The 22,636-nt window shown below is 35.6% G+C and overlaps 1 protein-coding gene across 2 annotated transcripts in view; it reads right to left on the bottom strand.

Annotated features, from left to right (window-relative positions):
- LOC149798802 (uncharacterized) overlaps positions 1-16,994 on the bottom strand; it is a 47,352-nt gene extending 30,358 nt beyond the window's left edge. For both annotated transcript variants that reach the window (XM_089957699.1, XM_089957700.1), the window contains exons 1-3: positions 16,517-16,994; positions 14,703-14,887; positions 13,317-13,437 (exon numbers count right to left, since the gene is read on the bottom strand). In XM_089957699.1, the coding sequence (XP_089813825.1) occupies positions 13,317-13,437; positions 14,703-14,887; positions 16,517-16,774 (564 nt within the window). In that variant the 5' untranslated portion in view covers positions 16,775-16,994. The remainder of the gene's footprint in view (positions 1-13,316; positions 13,438-14,702; positions 14,888-16,516) is intronic.
- Between the last annotated feature and the right edge of the window lie 5,642 nt (positions 16,995-22,636).

Here is a 22,636-nt window from a genome sequence, read left to right as displayed (position 1 = left end):
TTCGACACAACTGGATATTATGTCATTGAGAAAATCCAATCTAGTTGGTTTCCACGAATTTTTCTTTCTAGCAAAATGAGCCGCAACTGACGGAACAGTAAAACAGTTACTCAATAGTTCGTCAGTATCATCAGTATATTGCAGTGCAAGCATTTTCATTTTCACGTGGAGAAGATCTTTTCGATAAATAACGCCATTAGGTCGAACAAACTGATCAAATTTATTTTTTTCTTCCACGCATGATTCGTCGTTAGAACTCTGAAATAACCATACTGACACAGGATCGTCTTTACTTATGTTGTTCATAAAATCAGACATGTCTCTGCGGTAAATTTTAACAGTTCGATATCTTGGAAAAACTGTAACTGCGCTAGTCTACGCGTGTGCTTTATTATCAATAATTTCGATCGAAGCACCTTTTGATTTATATTTTGATTCAAGCAATATTTCTCCTGTTATCGTCGCTACGGTTATTGGGAACTTTAGTTTTTCTCCCTAGTTCAACCACATCTTTGATTGACGCCCCGGTATCTTTAACAATTTCTCCCCACGTGTTTATTGTTTTACGTCTTTTATCCGTTAAGCCGTTTCCACGAGTCGAAACTGTAAAATGTTCTGTTACTCGTTCAGCCACACAGTTTATTTTTGAAAATTTCATCGGCGCTAGTTTATCAACGTTGGGTTTTTTCATTCATCACATAGATACCATAAATAACCGCGGTCACAGGATACGCTCGCTCATAATACGGTTTGTCAATGCCAGTCAGTAGACCTGGCTTAGAATCTTTACTTAGTACGATAGTTTTTTCACCCTTGTGTACAGGATCATATTTGTCACTGATAATCCAATTACCTGTTTCTGTTAGCACGACAAATTTTATTCTGAAAAGATATTTGCGATTATCAATGTAGTTAATGATAGTTGCTGCTCGTTCGTCATTCATCGTAGCGTCGATGACACCGTTGCGTATAATCTTGAACGTTGACCATACATGAGATGCACCATCTGTGTGAAATTCTTTCTTGGCGCCGTGAATTTTATTAATCAAGCTTTTATTTTTCGGATCAACCAGGTCTCGCATCGGTAGGTCGGGAGATATTATGTCGAGATTAAATTTATATGCGCTCCAGGGCTTGATTCGGGACAATCTATCGAACTCGCTCATATTATATTTCAAACAAGTATTTAAATGAAAAATAGTATATATAATGTCTCAGTGCAAATGGTTGATGATCGGTTCATTGACTCGCTGTAATAAATCCTGTAAAAACGAATTCTGCGGACAACATTCACAATATGTTCGTAATGGTAGTTTAGGACCAATACCGTGTCTGCGATGTGGTGTCGGAGTCCGGGGAAGATACAGTTATGTGCTCGTTGTGGTGGTAAGCGATACAGGGAACTTAAAAGATATTATGATAAAAAAAATAATGACAGTGACAGATCTATAAAATCCGTAGAGGACTATCTAAGTTTTCAAACAAATTATGATTTAAGCAAATACTATTATTATACAAATGGAGCAAAATATGAACGAGTTTGTGAAGCATCCTGTCATCAAGAATTACGAATCAAATCGTAATGGTGTGATCAGAAATTGCCGGTTTAAGAGACCAGTTGGTGTTATTAGTAATACTGGTTATCTCCAGTTTACTGTTGATAGGAAGAAAAGATATTATTGTCAAAGATTTATTTTCGAATGTTTCTTTGGGATAATTAAAAATGGTCTTGTGATTGATCATAATGATGGAATTAAACTTAATAATAATTTATCCAATCTGAGAATTATCACTCAAAGTCAGAATTGTAGACTTGGAAACACCGGTTGTAATAATAAGAGTGCCAAAACAGTCTTATCTATAAATTTAGAGACGGGTGAAGAGAGAATATTTAAATCGATGTATGCAGGTGGCAAATATTTTGATATTGAAAGGTTTTCATTACATTCTGTCGCGGAAAATATAACCAGATCCACTTTCTCTAAAAAATATGATCAAAGAATCATCTTCCAATATCAATGATGGAGATAAATCGTCAAATTACCTCGAATTATATTTATTAACTATTTATTTAATATTTGGGTCTGTAGTATACGAGTACACTACTTACCTACAGAAGGGGGATAACTCCGTTGAGCATACTCATGTAATTGAGTTACTTCCCTTTGACCGTGTTTACGATCGTAAGCGGAAAATTGCTGTAATACATCTATTTCAAATTTGCGATGTATTTTAACCATCTACGTAATTAATACTCGTAGAAGGATATTTATGGTTTATAACTTACAAACAGAAAAAAATAGCTGCAGTTACATTGTATAATAGTAGATCCCTTGCAGAGATACATTTATCATTTTGATGATGCGGAAAAACCCCAGAAAAATTCCCCAATTATGGGTTTTTCCGGGTTCCTCCACTATATATACTGGCCTTATACGTTGTGTTTTTGCCTCTAAACTTGCTAGTGTGCGGTGGCAGACTAGAAGTTATGGGGCCGCCTCCAAACTTGCTAGGCTGCGGTGGCAATCTAGAAGTTATGGGGTTTATTGTTGTGTTTTGCCTCTAAACTTGCTAGGCTGCGGTGGCAGACTAGGAGTTATGGGGCCGCCTCTAAACTTGCTAGGCTGCGGTGGCAGACCAGGAGTTATGGGGTTCTACTGTCTTTATATGTATCCTTGAACTTGCTAGGCTGTGTTGGCAGACTAGGAGTTATGGGGTTTATATGTATCCTCTAAACTTACTAGAATGCGATGGTAATCTAGGAGTTTATATGGGGATTTATGCCCTTGAACTCGTAGAATGCGGTGGCAAGCTACGAGTTCTGGGTTGTGCTGTCCTTTGTGCCCTTTGAACTCGTAGAATGCGTTGGCAAGCTAATAGTTCTGGACTGCTCACCAAATACACCCTCTTGAGTCTCTAGTCCGTTCTTTGACGGGTTAGGGGCTCTCATATGGGGTTGTGTTTCGTGTACCCACTCAACTCGTAGAATGCGATGGCAAGCTACGAGTTCTGGGTTGTGCTGTCCTTGTGTATCCTAGAATGTGATGGCAAACTTGAAGTTTATTTTGTTTTGTTAATATAAAAATAAAATAATAAACTGCATATCAGAATAAAAAAATATTTCTGAATAAGGATCGATTTGCACTTTCGCTATCGATAATTTTTATCATCGATGGCAAATTTACCCCCTCAATTTCTGAATAAATAAAATATTTCAGAATATAATAATTATTGCAGCACTGATTGATTTACATGATTTTAAGTACCAACCACCCCATCAGAATTAACAAACTGATTGATTTACATGATTTTAAGTACAATTTACCCCATCAATTTCTGAATAAATAAATACCTCAGAATATTTCAGATTATAATAATTATTGCAATTTGCACAATTATGAGTACCAACCACCCCATCAGAATTAACAAACAGATTGATTTACATGATTTTAAGTACCAAAACCACCCCATCAGAATTAACAAACAGATTGATTTACATGATTTTAAGTACCATTTACCCCATCAATTTCTGAATAAATAAAATATTTCAGAATAAAATATTTCAGATTATAATAATTATTTCAGAATAAAATATTTCAGATTATAATAATTATTACGATTTGCACAATTTTAAGTACCAACTACCCCATCAATTTCTGAATAACTAAAATATTTCTGAATAAAATATTTCAGATTATAATAATTATTTGAGAATAAAATAATTATTGCAATTTGCACAATTTTAAGTACCAACCACCCCATCAAAACAAACAATCTGATTGATTTGCATAATTTTAAGTATCATTTACCCCATCAAAATCAACAAACTGATTGATTGAGTACCAACCACCCCATCAGAATTAACAAACCGATCGATTTTGTACCAAACCACCCCATCAATTTCTGAATAAATAAAATATTTCTGAATAAATAAAATATTTTAGAATAAATAAAATATTTCTGAAAAATCATTAAGATTTCACATATAGATTCACAATCAATTTCTCTTCCCTCAGGTCAATTAAGCGTTCGAGGTGGTCAGTTAGTTTAAAATTTATTCGTGTTAACATATTATTATGACACCGCAGATAAACAGGATTGGTTGGTACCTGCACGATCAAATCCCCAGGGGAAACTTGTGGTGTGAATGTGTATAAAATGTATCCTAGTTGAGGCTGATTCGACTTTCCAAGATCTATTTGATAGCTGCCATCGATCACATCACAAACGAGATTAACCGCGATAGTCGATGTTATATTAACGATTCCGGGGGGTACATGTCTACCGCCACCGTATGGATCCTTATCATGTCTGAGAACAAGCGGAGGTGGGGCTATTTTTCTCCATGATTCGATGATTTTAGGAAAATTTATATCAATAATTTTCTTGTCTTCATCTTTTTTAAATTTTGGTATTTCAAATATAAAATCGCCTTCCCCTTCATATTCTTTTTCTGTTATTCTATAATAATTAATAAATGGCTATTTAGGGAGGAGGAAAGGAAAATTACGAGCAACAATTGCATGATTACGTACTTCCCTAATGAAAGTTCCATTAACATAATTATAATCTGATTCCAATTGATTTAGATGTTTTACTGACTCAATGATCTGTTGTTTTATATCATCATTATAATGTTGCGATAACGACAAAAACAAATTTTGTATATTATCGATTGATTGTTTGACCTCAGAATTAATAGGGCCGGAATACATTTCATAAATCTCCAAATATCTTATTTCACCACTAAAAGTATAAATTTCATATGCACTGGTTCCATTCCACGGATACAAATTTCGGTATTTAGGAGTTGTTATAAATTTCTTTTCATTTACTGTAAAATCATCCCGACGTGGTTCTGGTGGTCCCTGATATTCTGGCAGGATTTCAGGCCAACCTAGTACTGATCTTATCGATGATTGATAAATATCAACGGCGTAATCAGGTGAATGTATTTCAATCGCAGAAGATAGCGTCGGCTCATGAACTTTAATCGAAATTTTTTGCTTCTTTTCCCGTTATTGATTTTATTCTACGCGCAAATTCTTCATTAATCTCTTCAATCTCATAACTGCCAGTGGGTATCCCAATAACGTTCCAGTCAGGTGTTCCATCATCTTTATTTTTATTAGCGAATACAAGCGAATTATTTGTCTGTGTACCATTAAATGATTTCGATCTGATGTTTGGCCAACTGTAATATACTCGTAATTGTGCTAGTGCGATTTCTTTTACTGGAATCGAAGTTGGAAAACTAACGTTAAATTCAGGATTAATCGAACTTACTGAGATCATCGCTGTTTTCAGCGAAGTTGTGTTTGTCACGATCTGCTGGAGTAGCTCTAGTGATGTCATTATTTAATATATTTGTGCCTTTAATACCAGCACAGTTGTATATTTTAATCATTTCTCTAAACTCAAAATCAGATATAATTCCATCATTAAGACCTGTTGATAACAACGAAGATAACTTCGAGTATGCTACCGTCGCCGTGTGCAACTTTATCATGTAATCGGATAATTTTTTATTCGTGCAAGTACTTATCTTTTTTGCAATAATATTGAGCACATCTGCAATTGATGTTTCAGCTGAAATACAGATTGTTATGGCTACTGGCGCCATCATTGTTATCGTTGATAATAATACGCCGGTGGACACAACAAGAGCGGATCCTGAATAAACGATTACGTCAACGATAACTAGTCGTCGTCGATATTTCTTTATTTTTACCGTATATTGTTCGACTCGATTTTTTAAGTTTCTTTGCTATTCACGTGCTTGAATGTACCTGTACGATACTGAGGTACTCATTATATTTTATACAGAAAACCAATTGAGGTGTTTCAGCTACAAATTCTAGACACCACCAGAAAGATGTTGCGATTAATCTCTTATCAGCTGCTTCCAGAATAAATACTTCTTCGTTTCCGCTATTTAATATGATAGACACAACTCCAGAAAACTTGTCGGTGGAATGACGCCATGGGTACGTTGTAAAAATCTCGAATTTTGCAGCACTGAACACAGACAGCCTGTACACGCCAGTGACTGTTGTGGTATATTTAATAGTTTTATTTTGCTGCGACCATGTTGCGAATCCAGATGACACCGTGCATACGATATTGGTAATATGCCCGGGAGTTATTCCGGCTAGAATTTTAATCAGACTAATTTTGTTAACGATATCAGGAATTCCACTTACGACATCTCCTAATGTTTTTTTAGTTGTGTCTAGGTTAGTTTTGATATCAGAAAGTTTTATGTCAACGGCGTGCGGAGTGCCGAAGAATTTATCTATGGATTCATAGGTTTTTTAAAAATTTCTTCGAAATCTTCCAAAAGCGCCTACGTGCACATCATACTCGGCCCGCAACGTGGATAATTTACCATCTACGGTATTGTAGTTGACGTCGACATATTTTTTCGTCGCGGCATCTTCGTCGGATGTTGGATCTCTTAAAACTACTATCTTGTTTCCGTTCATGCTGAGTTCACCTGTCATTGTGTCACCGGTATTTTTCACGCGATTAGCAACGCTTTTTGCAATTTCATCTCTGATAGTTGTAAACGATATACTTGAATCCCTGATTCTACCACCGTCAGTAAACATAGGGATGTTATCCGTGACCGCACAGAGTACTCGTCGAACTATATCATTCCATTTGATGTTGCTCGTTTTTAGTTTTCCGTATCGGTCCTGAAAAATAACAACCTCATCTGGGTCAACTCCAGCCAGGTTCATAATAACAGCGAGTTCATCTTTAGTCGCGTACTTCGACAAATCAATGTCGGATTTTTTTTCTTACTGGTAGAAGATCTTCCGTAAATATCAACCATTATAATTTAAGATCTGTTCAAAACGAAGCGGTTACTTGTATAATCATGCACGACTTTATGAGATGCCGCAGAGGACTTTGATATAGCGTCGAGTACATTAATTACTTCACTGCCCCATATTGGCGGATCCGTCATTGTTTGTGTTGGTAGCGTTGAATACCAAACCGCTGCGTGAAGTGGCGCGACATACTTGATAAACTCACAAGGTGGAGCTAACCCGTACGAATCGAAATAAACGATTCCACGTGGATCAATTGCGTATGCGGTCCAATGAGTACCAGGTCCTGAATTATCATCGAGATTAATAATACCTGTTTCAGTTCTGTTTGGTCGGTCCGGCAATTGATCTCGCATAAAAACTCCTCTGAAGTTTTTTATTTTTAGTTGTTTATCAGCATCAAGTAAATCAAAATTTGATGCTGGAATAATTAACGAAGTGATCCTGGAATCCACAGACCTTTTCCCCAACGAGATCCCGGTAATCTTAATCCGGTCCCTCTTTTTTTTAATCCTCGCCCTGTTGCTTTCTTTAGAGCCATTCCAGCAGCGCTTCCAGCAGCACCTAATGCGGCTGCTTTTGCTACGGCAGGTGCGGCTGCGGCAATTAATGCTGCAACAGCCGCGAGCCGTGGAAAAATACCGCCTGTTTTACTTGAGTCTTTAACCGCACCAGCAGAGAGATTAAGTTTGAAGTCTGTCTTTGCGCTGTTGAAATGCTTATGTTGACGTTCTGATAATGATAATTTATTTTGACCGTCCGTGCTCTGATCTCGCTTTAGTGATAATTTCATTCCGCAGTTTTTTACTGAATTTGATTGAAGGTTTTTAATCTGACCAGGAGTCAGACTGACACTAACGTGATGATATGGCATTTTATGATAATACTCGTGTATTTAAATAACATGATTAAAGATTTTCTACTGGTGTATCAATAACCCTCATTCGTCCACTACCACCTTCAAGTATTATCGCTTTGTCACTGAGTATAACCGCGATTGCTCTGTAGGCGGCACCACCTGGCAGGTCAGTAACACGAGCTCGAAAGTGTATATCAACGACAGATTGCCTGGATAAATCAAGATGCTCCAACGAAAAGTAATAAATCGGATACAGATTTATAAAATCTAACTGTGATATTTGCAGCCCAGTATCCACGTTTTGATCACGTCCCATAAATGACATCAAACGATGATATGCACGCGCTACGTGATTTTGACCAAAATTTAACAATATATCTTCAGCTGGTTCTTGATGTCCATTTATCCGCAAGGAAACTTCATCAGCTCCAAGTTGGTCAAATATCATACGTGAACGTTCTTGACTATTCGTCCGATCATTATTTTGCAGCGCAATAAAAATATGTCGTGGCGCAGAAACACCTTGCTGTGATGCTATATTCCATGTAAATAGACCATTAGCATTACCTTGAGCAGCATCTGTGGTTACTGTTAACCATGATAGCAATGATTTACCGCCTTGATCCGTAAAAGAGAGTATTTGTTCTTCAGCAATAGATGGAATCATTACTGGCATCCACAATGAAAGCTTCGTTATATTTACTTTACCAGCATCAGCAACATCAGCACCTCGCCAGATTGCATCATTATCATCACTTTTTCTTGCGAGCACAACTGTGTGTTTAGCTCCAAAGATGACCTTTCTAACATTTCTGCAAAATCCAAAGATGTGAGACAGTGGAATTGCACATGAAAAATTTCTATTATCTCCCGACAACACTGCTCGGAGTGTTGCAAATCCTAAGTTGTAAGTTGCATTAACACTTTTTATAATATAAAAAGCAGCACCTGGTCTATCTTCATGTTCAAAATCACCTGGTTGTGGATTAACTGCAGTATCTCGTGGTGTTTGTAACTTAATATACTGAACATGATCGGCGTTGTTGGTAATATCCTTGGCAAACATCATTGTTGGACCAGCTGATCTTGTGTAATTATCAGAATATCTCGCTAGACCAATTATTGTTGTAGCAACATCAACATCATTGTGAATTGATTCAATATTTTTTCCATCAATCATGTATGTGGCGCTATTAAACAGTGCCATAATCCCGTTGTTGACAAAACCAACTCGGTCATTGACTCCGTAGTTAGTATCATCCGCCTTTACAAGTTCACCTTCTACTTCAATAAACGCCTCAGCGGGCAAGAAATATCTACTTGTATCCTGAACCTGTAATTCGATTCTCCTCCGCTGATTTGGTTGTCTTGCGTCATAGGAATAAAATTGATAATCACGTACTGATTCATCTTTGAGGACCGGTACATCCATGTCAAATGCTGGGTCGGACATACGCTTGAACATTTTATTATAATTATCAATTTTCCAAATGGTGATCTAAATTATCGTTGAAGACCACTTCCCGCCATTAAATTTGCAGTTATATTTCTTTCTCCTTCTTCAGATAATTCCGCTAGTTTTTGATTTGCGGTTTGATTTACTATTTTACTGACATTTGCGGGCATAACTTCAGTGCTGGCCAGTTTCATTGGTTGCTGCTGTTTTCTTCGTACTATTCGAGCTAGTCTGTCCTTGACTGTCGAGAACGCTTTACTGGCAAGATTACCAATAGCGCCAGGAATTTTATCACGAACAGCCTCAATAGCCTTCATCCCTAATTGTTTTGCAATTGGTATTGCTTTTGGAGCCATCCTTCTAAATAGACCCTGAACAACATCACCATGTCCATATCCGTAAATTGTTTTGTAATTTGGCAGTCGTGAGTTTATTACCCTGACCATGATCGGTCCACGTTGAGCAGTGTGTATAATCATTTTTATACTGATTAATTAATTGTTTAGTCGCTGTGATAATCATCAGCAATTTCATCAATAAGAGAACGATAAATGCTGAGATCCATAATACCGCCATGAAATAATCTTCGACAAATATCAGATATTTCATTAACAATTTCTGAAGAATTGTTTCCTGCACGTTTTCCTCCAATCAGTATTTCTAGTCGTTCTACGTCAGAAAGAACATTGTTAGGACAGGCAATAAGACCACTTCCCTGAGTAACCAAAGGAAAACCGCTTCCAGTGGCACCTGATTCTTCTGGAGGTTTTGATAGTTGTCTTATTCTTTTTACATCTTGTTTACATTTTACATACTCTGGATCACTAATATCAACACTCGAATTTTTAGACGCAAAATATAATGCAGGAAGCCAACTTTTAGCAACCATTGATTCAACATATTCAGGTTTCACATATTGTTTTCTGGATTTATGATGAAACGCAGCAATATTAACTAATATATCTCGGTCAGTAAAAGTATTAAGAGCTTCATCGGTAAATATATCTACAGGTTGAATTTTTTTCTGGTTGTTCTGTCTGTTGCAGAGGTGGAGAAGATTGTTGTTGTTCTGATTGTTTCACTCCCTCTCTATAAAGTCCTTGTACTTTGTCAGAAAGATCTACATATTCCAAATCATCATGTCTGACTTGCCTTTTGTTTTTATATATGCGATATATCAACTTAATAAGATTATCATTGTTTATTTTTTTATGACCGGGTTTTAAAATACTGGATTTATCAAACATACCAATTACTATTTTTTCAGGTAAATCATCTTCTTCAGTATTTCTAATTTCTCTGATAAATTTTTCATTAAATTTTTCGATTATTTTAATGTTTTCTGTTATTGGTTTAGACGAAAGTTCTGTTTTCACGTCGGCGATTTCAGTACGAACTTTACCAATACCTTCAAGTATTTCTTCATCAGGTAGAGGTTGAACTGCAGCTATTTCAGTTGGAAGATCTCGTAAAATCTTTTTTGTTTTCTTGGTTCTTTCTGCTAATTTTTTAGTCTGCGCAGCGGTTTGTTTTAATACTTGAAGAATACCCTTCTTCTTCTTTTTCTTCTCATCGTCCTCGTCATCCTTAAAATCTCCCCATACAGCTTTTTCAGTAATTGTTGTAATGGGTTTAAATAACTGTTCTGTGCCTTCTGTAAATTCAACTTGGGCTTCTTGACGTTCTTGCAATTTTTCTCTAACAGAATCACGAACAGGAAGAAATGTTTTGATTGCTTTTAGTCTCTCTCGAGCTAATTTAGCAGTGTGAGATTCCTTAGCTGGTGGCATTATTAATACGATAATTTTTAATTGATAGCAGCAGAGGGGGCGGGACCTCTGGTATGTAAACACAACTCTCGGTCAGGTTCAGTAGTGACCTTATTTTTTTTATTTCGGAAGAAGCTTATACTTTAAGCAAATTAGGTTTCAGACAAGTGGTCTGTTCGCCCCCTCTGCTGCTTGTTATAAACTTTCAGCCCCAATTCACACAGCCTTACATATGGCTATGTCGTGTTTTGAACTATCAGAACCAAATCACACAGCTTACATAATGTTCTGTCGTGTTATTAACTCTCAGTTCCAATTCACGCAGCTTAGATACCGCTCTATCGCTTTATGAATTATCACATCCAAATCAAGCAACTTATATCACGTCCTCTCATTTACATTTTATTGCAAGATACACCGAAAAAGACCATTAAATTTGAATAATTGTGACCAGAAACCATTTGTCATTATATCTTTGGGGTTTTTTTTTTCTCTCTCTCTCTTTTCGGGAGGTCGTGGGTTGGAAACCTGGCCTAGTCATACCAAAGACTAATGAAAATGGTACTAACAGCGTTAGGATTGGTCGGCCTGGTGTCAGGATAATGTAATTGGGTGGGACATCATGTTACATGTATATTGCATGATGTCCCACTGCTAGACATCACTATAAACTGCCACACTTCAGACGTCGTAGCGATATGACTGCACAATTGTTAAAGCTACGTTAAAATCCAAATCACACACACATACACACACAATATATCTCGCTCTCTTTCTCCATCATAATCTCATCTCAGAAGATTATGCTCTCTTTTATAGATTCGAAAAATCTCCACAAACTTGAGGAATAAAATCAGAGCCAAGTTGATAATATTCTTATGAAAAAGTTGGAGAAAAGATAGTTTGATTACATAAATAAAGAAATATTTAATTTTTAAAAGAAAAAAGAAGCAGAAGCCGATTTTTGTTGTCAGCTGTTTCTTCTAAATTCTTCCTCTGATAGTTCTCGTTAGGAACGTTATTTTGATCAATTCCAGTATTAAGAAAGTCATCTTTGCTCAATATACAAACCTAAATTAGCAATGTCTGTATCTTTAGATCAGGAATTTACATTGCTGAAAATATGAACTCAGATCTATAAAAAGAAAACATAGAAGTAACTTTTGCCGGCTCTGTGCATGCGAACTGAACTAGGGTGTAACGTATCAAAATCATAGAAAGGGCATCTGTAACAGTTTCCAGAACCATAAGATTGGAAGTGTTCTAATTATTGATTTTATAAAGGACACATATTGTTTTAGTATTGCTTGTTTATTTCCTTCAGCTGTAAGTATTTCAATGCAGTTGAGAAGTTTAGTATATTTAAATTGGAATATCAATCTTAGCATCCCTCTATCATGATGAATTAGCTGTTCATATCGATTGAAAAATGCGAATAAAATGCACAAATTTTCGTTTAGATCAAAATAGTACTAACGTTCTGAAACTGTCGAAGACTGAAATTAATTGGGGAAAAAAATCTAAAACTTATTTTTAGAAAACGAAAAATTTAAAAATGAAACACAATCTACCGAATAAGAAGTAGACCTAAAGCCTATCAAGGAATTTGTTTTTTTTATACAAATATTTCAAGGTTTTACAAAAACCTTTTACGAAAGGACAACATATTTTAATCTCAAAATGAAAAGTTACCATGAAACTAGATTTTCCAAAATGATTTTCGACTGAGTTGTATCCCCTATACAAAGAGTAGTTTGACAAAGATGATATGGTTTGGGGGCATATTTAAATCTTTCTTGTGGTATCCCTCTGAAAACCAAATGTCTTCCAATGACTACGTGTTTATATAAATGTTGCCCTGACGCAGGGAAAATAATTCAACCAACATTTGATAATCAACAACCAGGGTCCCAAACATTAGTTACTGAAGCTGGAAAAATGTTCTGATCCATACAGGACAAGTGCTGTCCGGAGAGTGAAGATACCTGTCACATATGTCAGAAAAAAAAGAATATTGGGCCTCAGTATGTTGACGTCTTTATTGTATTTCCTGCAGCAAATGATGATGATGGTTTGGTGGGTGGGGGCAAGGCAGGTTTAATTCTCCTGAAGAATATCTTTGTCTAAAAATAACCTTCTGTGGTAAAATGTTTGTGCTTCATCATTTCAGTTGGAAGTGGTTTGCATGCTATATCGCCAGCAGTTAACTGCTTTTAATAAGGTGAACAATTGGGAGGAATGTGTAGTGGTCTCTTCCGGTTAGGAATAGCATGGCAAATACAATTATTCGATAAATGGACCATGACAGGAATCTGGAGTGATTACGTATTTACAGGAGAGTTAATCCTTGGATTGCTCATTCTGCTCACTTTGATGTATATTTGCATTATACTTACCAGCTGAAGATTGATGAATCCGCTGATGTCTGGCTTGATTTTTTTGAAAATTTTGATGATACCCTTTTGTTTCCTTCCTTGAAGTTGTACTTTATTCACAGAGCAGAGTTCGTCATTGAGTCTGATAAATGAAGAAAGGAAAACAAAATCATACAACTCGCTGTTGTGTCTCTTGGGGATTACACAACTCGCTGTTGTGTCCCGTGGATATTAGTTTTTTACTGGTAATATGCTGTATTTCCAAGGAAACCCACTGTTTTAGCCGACTTTTGCATATATATGTACCTATTCAGTACAAGACCTAGCAACAAAAATGGCAATTTAAACGGCAATATCCGCATTATGGCATAAAAGTACTTACCGTATTATTTGGCGTAATAAAAAAGGCGCTGCACGAATTATTTGGCATAATGAAAAGGCGAATCGAGTTAGACACCTTGCCTGTATGCATACGTGGACGTTTGCGAGGTAGCCTCCAAACCATTCGCGAATCTCGTATACCTCTAGTTTGGAAGAAAACGCATAATCGGTCGCCAACGGAATTGTCTTCCCCTTGGATCAGCAAGTATTCTACAATACGCGGACGTCCTTAAAGTCACGTATATAGAGACAATACCTGCGGGCAAGTAGTGGTCGTTCCAAGTCAGTCAGACTCATATGCAGGTGTGCTACCATCGGGGTTATTTTGTGGTCCCTTGGTATTCCAAACGTGCTACTGTGTCCGTTGCTGTTGTTCGGAAACCATGTTTGCGCAAATGCCAGATCAATAAGCCAGAGAAGTCGATACAATACAACCCAAGCAGCGCCTCGAAGAACGTTTTTCCAAGTTTCGGTAGGTTCGGAATTTCTTCCTTGCTCATACGGTCGGTTCCGATGCGTCCATACGTATGGGCAAAGAACTTATAAATAACGCCCCATCTCGAATCAGGCATGGCATTTGCAGGAATGACAGACGCAGGTACTTTGCATGTCACAATAAATACAATAAATATCCATCTTTTTAAGCGAAATAGTTTTCTTCCTAAGTGGAAAAGTTAAAAAAATAAACGTAACCTACTCAAGACGTAAAACCTGTTTACGTGATAATAAACAAGCTATAGAAATGAGACTAACGAGCAATTTAATTTGTGGCTCCAAGACCAAATCATTTTATTTCATAAAGTATACAGTTTAAGAAACGTTATTGAATGCAAGTAGAGAAAAATGTAAATAATAATAATAATAATAATAATAAGAGTTGTAATAATAATAATAATTAGAATAACAATCATAATAATAATCGTTATAGTAAAACTACTACTACCACTACCACTACTACTACTACTGGTATTATTATTATTATTATTATTATTATTGCTGAGTGTTATACAATTAAAACATACTTACATCACTCCTGTTTCTCCTTCAATATCTGTTGACTGTTCAATATCGGTTATGTAGTGCTGTCTTAATTTTTGATGTCTATAACGATACGTGCATGTTGTAATCTTAAATAGCCGTGTTCTGCGATTGATGTACAGTTGCTTCGGGCGCCTTTTGATTTTACGTGTATAGCTATCTTCGTCATCGTCCTGTAATAAGGAATACTTTCTTAAGTAAAAATAGTATAGATCTTCATCACTCATCTTTGCAAACAGAACTACTTCGTATACAAAATATGTCAGACAATGTTCCACACGAATGTCTTAATATCTTTACAGATATTAAACCAAGAAAAAAGTAGACAAAAAGCCAGGGAGTCATGGGTGGGGTGGGTCGCAATAGCACCCTCCCCGAATTTGCATATGCTGTAAAATTGCTGTAGCCTATATACGAAAATTAACAAGCCCATCAAATTTTGCCCCCCTCCCCAATCAAGTTTTGCCTACCCCCAAAATAAAAGTTGAAATGACGTCCCAGCAAAAAGCCGAAGTCCAAACAGTTACTGAATTCCCACTCGCATTTTATTCAAATCCATGTTAAAAGGGTTAAATGCCAATGTCAAAGCATTTACTCATCGTCACAGCCGTCTCCGATCATACATTTGAGAGCGCGGGAGGAACTGAGCGACACGAACACTTAGACTACAGAGTCAACTAACCCTATCATAGTCTATGAGGAAGTTAATTAAGAATCAATAAATATTTAATTTGACAGTAAAGCCCCCAAGCTTTGGAGAAAAACTGTTTGTTCAGGACAATCGTTTAGGAATGATGTAATCCAGCTACTAGAAAATTTACTGAAAATAAGAAAGGTGACAAAGCGAAAATATTTTCATGGGATGGGGTGTGATTGAAATGTGAAATGAATTTCCCTGAGTGAAAAACGGCTGAAAATAGTTAAGGCCACGTCAAACACACACACACACACACACACACACACACACACACACACGCACACACACACATACATAGAGGTGGCGTTAGGAGTACGCGGGGCCAAGGGCCGACCATGACCGAGCGGGGCCAGAGTATCGGTATCTCGATTGGTATGCTACTGCAAACACTGATTATGTCTAGACTAGATCAACTTTCGGGATTTGGCTGAGAATATAGCTCGACCAACTAATAAGGACGACCTTAGGCCTGAAGCGCGGGGCCCCCCTCAAGAGCGGGGCCTGGGGCAGTCGCCCCATTTGCCACCCCCAAACGCCGTTCATGCACACACACACACAAACACACACACACATACACACACACACACATACACACACACACACACACACACACACTGACTGAATGGGGTTAAATTAAAACGTGTATAGATTTTCATCAGGAAGTTTTATTTTCATTAGCAATCACTGATACTAAACGTTGACAATTTTTTCTACCGTTTCCTCTTAATCAACGAAAATGTGTAATTCTTTATTTTAAAAGTCACGCTTACATACGTCATTGTAAACGAATTTTAATCCACCATTGCTGCGATTAATTTAGACCTAAAACAGTATAAGGCTTATTTTAGTCAACTTAATAGATAACAATGGCCAGGACAATAGATCGGTGTACAAATCTGAATATGGAAACAACTTTTGGTTTCCTTCTGCTAACTCTATATAACATACAGTTAATGCCATGCTTGGAATACAGAAATAGAATGATGAATTCGAACGATATAATGAGAGAGAGAGAGAGAGAGAGAGAGAGAGAGAGACAGAGACAGAGACAGAGAGAGAGAGAGACAGAGAGAGAGAGAGGGAGATGCAATTATTGTGATTTTACCGACGAATTGACAGGCGAGATAACGGAATCGTGCAAATCTTGGACGTCAAGGCATTCTTCTGAATTACGCTGTCCATTTGCAAAATGTTTTGGTAGCAGCAGTGGGACTGTAACAGTGTCTTCGACTTCGACACGAATTTTCTCCTTAATGATTTCACCTTGGTAACTCTGACCTTTGCCATCCATATAATCTTCATTTGACTCTTTGGTTTCCATACGGCGCATACGTACGTCTGAATGACTGTCTCCTTCAGCCATGTTGTTGTACGAGAAGGATATTTGGCTCAAGGACACTTCGGTTCTCTTTATTAATTCTTATCACTTATATTATCTTCTAAAACAGTATCTAGTTATACGCTTACACTCTAGTACAGGACTCTAGTCACAATAGTTTTGTTAACAGAACAGAAGTTTCTCTCGTTGCAACACTTGCGTGTTCTTATATTATAGAATATGACCAGAGGCCTTGTGAATATACTAAAATTCACTAACAGTCTACGGATCGTTGCACACTGGAAAACCCACGTTATTTTCCTGATGCGTATGGACTTGTAAATTTGCAAAATGAAAATAGGACATTTGAGAAAAACCGACTATGAAAAGTCTGAGTCTCTCAAGGTGAGATTGAATAGGCTGGCTAAATTTACCTGTATTGAGTAGGCATAAGGAAGTATTTCACAAATATAGTGGAAACACTCTATTGACATAAGAAGTAACAGCTTCATACAATAAAATATATTCACGGCCTCCAAAGTAGTTTTGTATGCAACTTGGAGGTCATATGGTTTCACATAGTGAAAATGGCGAATAAATTCACATGGTCATACGAGAAACTAACATGGGAGCCAAGACTTGGGAGTCAGTGGGAATTTAACATGGGGAATAACACTTCGGAGTCAATGGGAATTTAACATGTGAATCGCACTTGGGTGTCAATGGGAATTTAACATGGGAATGGCACTTCGGGGTCAATGGAAATTTAGCATGGGTGACGTCATGGGTTTTGTAGGTATAAGGGTTTTTAGGGTCATAAGGGTTTTATATGGACAAACAAACAAAGACATACACAAACAAATAAATACTTCTACAACATAAAGACAAAACAATATTTGGCAATGAGCTTATCTTTTCGAAGCAACTGAGTAGCCCTGAAAAGGGCCGTTGGGGTTGTTAACCCAATCGAGTTAACATACGGAACATTGCACTGGTATTATTCTCTTCCTCAAACTTCGTCTGACAGAAGTTCCATACATCAGCTCTCTCTTCAGACAGTTTTGTTCTCTCCACATAAATTCTTCTTTTCCAAATAGCCGTATCTGTCGTCTTCGTGATAGCCTATGATGATTTCACATACGTGGGGTAGTCATGGCTGAACACCATCCCCGATATTAGGGTAGACGACTCACGGACGCTCTCCTTTAACAGATCACTGATATCTCACATCTGTCCGAGTGGGTTCGAGTGTCGGACTCGACCAGTGTGGATATGTAAGAAAGCTTGTCAGTAACTTCCCGTGCGTTGCTGGTTCTTTCCTGGGTTATCCCTCCACCAAATATACCAGCCGCCACGTATAACCTAGTATTACCACTCTAAGGTCACAAACTAACTTACAGAAAGAAGTAAAACCAACACGTTGTGTAAAACTTAACAAATAATTTAAATATCAAAGTTACAAATCAAAACGTGAGAGGAATTTCAATCTTATAAAGTGAATCAAAAATAATCCCGATACAGTTCTAAGAAAGTCCAAAACAATGAAAAGTTCCGCATAAATTTCAAACCCGGAAATATACTGGTCCACCAAGACTTGTGATGTTATCAAACTTGTATTGATTCTTTGAATAATTCACAACAGTTCCAGAATACGTTGATAGTCCAAGTAATGAGCATTTTCTATTTTTTACTGAGACGTCCAAGCAAATGTTTCTTCCTCTCGAATATATATATTTACAACATAACGCACATATGCAGACTTACAACATGAACACAAGATATGATGATGACTCCAAAATAGCCATGAGTATGATTGCTCTGTTTATTCCTTATTTAACCTTTTATTGCGACTTTATTTCACAATATCTCCCACGTGACGGATCTTGCTACTTATTTTGCATCAAAATTGCTTATCCATGTGACCTAACCCAACTATTGGAAAGTTAATGAATTATTCTGAACTTTCCAAACCCAATTTGCCAGTGAAAAATTAACCCTAATACGTCACTAAGTCTTATTATTAAGATTATTAATAATAACTGTTAACACATACTTCAGCATACACTTATAGATCCAAAGTAATTCACAGACTCAGGTCACGTGGACAAAATCTAACTGAAGATATTTTGTACAATTTACAATCATGAATAAAAATTTCAAAAAATAAATAAAAGCATGTACCAAGAGTTACGCAAAATATAGATATACATAACATTATTCTTTTACGTGTCTGTGGTTTAAAAATAAGTAACAGAAAAGAGTGAAGACAACAAACTTCGTAACATTAAACGAATAATTTATTTCCCTAGACTACGAAGTGAAAAAAAAGAAAAGAACTTACGGTATTGCAAATTAAATGCAAATTATAATCCAAGAATAAAAAAAAACGCAAGTCATATCAATTAAAAGTTCTAATTGAATCACAGTCCAAATACCGATGAAATTCCAAGATGGAAGGCGATAACGTACGCCATAGTCAGCGTAGTACTGATTGTACAGTCTCTTGTTGAATCACAGAAAATATTATTCCAGTTTTTAATTTTGTACAAATTTCGGTTCTTGTCCTTGTCCAAGAATTAATTTAGAGTATTTCCAAGGAAACCAACTACTCGAGAAAAATTCAATCATTTGAAGAGAATAACAATTCAGCCCCAAACTGGTCACAACATAAAACATCTTGACTTCTCAAGTGTTAAGGCACGACTAACTGAATTCTTATCATAACATCAGTTATAAGACTAACTAAAACGCAAAACAGATTCCCGGATGGGGGTCAAGAGTTTATCCTTCCAGAAGGAATAGAACTTTGTTGCATAATAAGTATCATGTCGTCCAGGTATGGCCTTGACTTAACTTAATATTTCTTACTCTGAGAAATAATTAAAAACAAAATTAAGAAGTTGTTTACCAAAATTTCACTGGTTCTGAATCAAGGTCAGAAATTAGATACAGTGTTTATATTATTAGGTGTTTATCAATAAAAAAAAGTCAGGTCAAACAGAACTGAACTTAATTTTTTTTTAAATCAAGTCCACTAAACAATATTCCATTACAATAACATGTAATGATTTTTTTTAAAACTAACAACAAATAGCTAAATTACATCTGCATAACAATTACGTGCTGAAAATGGCGTTAAACCCACAACAACAACAGCAACAGCAACACCAACGATAGTATATTGATGCGCATGAATTGCACAAAGCAAAGCAGAGGTATGTTTAGCAACAAAATGTGTAAATACGTATTGTTAGGTCCACAGGTAAAGGAAAAAATGGCGTTTTAACCTCGTGGGTGAGGTGGCGAAACGGACCATATATATATATATATATATATATATATATATATATATATATATATATATATATATATATATATATATATATATATATATATATATATATATATATATATATACACTATATATATATATATATATATATATATATATATATATATATATATATATATATATATATATATATATATATATATATATATATATATATATATATATATATATATAACGTATATCTGATTTTATTCAAATAGCTTTATTTTATTATATGCTATAATAGTGTAAATTTATTAACTGGAGATATTTTTCAAGAAAATCAGTTGACCTGAATCATTCTTTCGTAAACACCAGGTGTTGACCTAGATCCTGACCTTGATTCAAAATTGGTAGCAATCATGTAAATAAGTTCTATTTTTATTTTAAAATGATTGGTTGCTGTCAAGGTCATGATTTAAGATGTAAACAATTTTATTTCTTTTTATTCTCGGAGTAAAATCATTGGCCTAATCAGGGCCATAATAAGTGTACGTGACTTTTTTATATATAAACACGGTCAGGTGGAACTGTGTTTCGCAATTCCGGATTTTCCATTACTGGGCATGTGTTAGTTTTAATAGAGATGCGTAGAAAAGATTTCTCAGTTTAGTTTTGGGCTTTTACACTGATGTCAAGCTATTTTGTTCTAGCCAGATTTTGAGCTACAATTTTCTTCAGATCAGTTGGATTTCAAAAGGATTAATTTTTTTTCTGGAAATATTTTGAGGAGTGCTTACACAGAAATTTTGGAAAGACACTGCTTACAAATTTAATTTGGATTTCCAACACCGGAGTGCCATTATTTGTATTTCTACAAGGAACTGTAGATAAGCACATTACAGACTACAGCATATGTCATCGTCATCCATCTTGGATTTTCCATCAGGATTCTAACTTGAAATTATTAGAACATTTATTACAAAAACGTTTGCAATTTAATTCGTTGATTATTCTTGGATTATTTTTAGATTTGATTCTTGAAACCGTACGTTCTGTTCTCTTTTCATTTTTACAGAATTTTTCCAGGGAAATAAATTATTTATTAAATTTTAAAAAGCTTGTTGTTTCCACTCTTTCTGTGTTACTGTTTATTCGAGCCTTAACACGTAACTATATATATATATATATATATATATATATATATATATATATATATATATACTGTATACTTATTTCCTTTGTCAAGACTCCATTAACAATTATTTTAGAGGTAATGTTTTTATACGTAGCTTTGATCTAATTGATAGTATTTGGGCCGAAGCCACGTGTCCCAACGTTTTGAAAATGAAGTTATGCTCTATTCGATCAAACGCTTTCTCCTGATCGATTAGAAACATGGCTCCCTTTTTACCTTTGATGTTTAAAAGATTAATTATAGCATTTATTGAAAGATTAGTATTTAAAATGTTTCTACATATCCCCCCACAGCTTTGGGTTATATCTAGAATTATGTCTAAACATGTTCCTATTCTGTTGTTATAATTCTGCTTAAAATTTTATAATCAATGTTTAATAGTGTTATCGGTCTCCGATTTTTTAGTTCTTTCGTATCTCCTTTCCCTTTATATAGTAGGGTAATATTCCCTTCTTTTAATCTTTTTAACATTTCCCCAGTAAAATGTATATTGTTGCGAAGAAGTTCTAAAATATCTACGAATTCTTGTTGAAATTTGATAAAGAAATCTGATATTAGGCCATCAGATCCTGGAGATTTCCCTTTTTATAGATTGTTAATTTCCTTAAAAATGTCCCCAGCTGTAAACATTTTATCACAATCTTCTCTATTTATAAGTGGTATTTGTTTATAACCACTGTTCCGTATATAGTTATTTACTGTATCCTGATTAAAGTTTTGGGTTCTATAAATATTACCGTAGTCATCTTTTATTGCTTCTAATATGTCCTTTTTATCTTTATAGACAGTATTATTAATTCGGATGGAATCTATCTTTTGGGCTTCTTCTCTTTTAATTTCCATCCTTTTATAAATTCTCCTACCCTTTGATACAAGTATCCGAACTTTCCTGCCCTGGTTTAAATCTTTCTATTTAGTCCCAATGTTTTATGATTTTATCCTCGATCTCTGTAGTTGGTCCATTTTTATTTATAAGTTCAGCATATTTTGTTGGAATCCATTTTTTATTGAGTTTGTTAGTTTTGCTTTAGGATTTAGTTATGCGTTTTATGTCTTTTTTTAAATAGTTCCTATTCGTTTATGACGTCGCCAAAATGCTTCAGTTTTAGATTGTTTATGTGTGTACGAACAGAACAGTGCTCACGTACTCACTATCATTCATAAGAGCATTGTTCAGTTTCCATATACCCTGTCCCCACTTAATTGTATTTGTGAATACCAGGTCAAGCGTTACTAGTCTGTGGTCGGAGATTTGTTGTTGTAAAATAGTACAATTTTTATTACGTTGATATGCCTTTCTGATATATAGAAAATATCAAAGGCTTCCTTTATTGTGATCATATTTATAGGTGTATTCTCCGGTGTTTCCGTTTAGGCATCTAAAGGTATAAATTAAGTTGCTTGTTTTTTATAAAGGTTTTGATCCAAATTTGCAGGT

The sequence above is a fragment of the Sinohyriopsis cumingii genome, chromosome 5, assembly GCF_028554795.1.
Source record: "Sinohyriopsis cumingii isolate HCF-2022 chromosome 5, ASM2855479v2, whole genome shotgun sequence".
In the NCBI taxonomy this organism is placed as follows: Eukaryota; Metazoa; Mollusca; class Bivalvia; order Unionida; family Unionidae; genus Sinohyriopsis; species Sinohyriopsis cumingii.
Note: the sequence above shows the minus strand (reverse complement) of the source record. Positions and strands in the feature narration are given on the sequence as shown.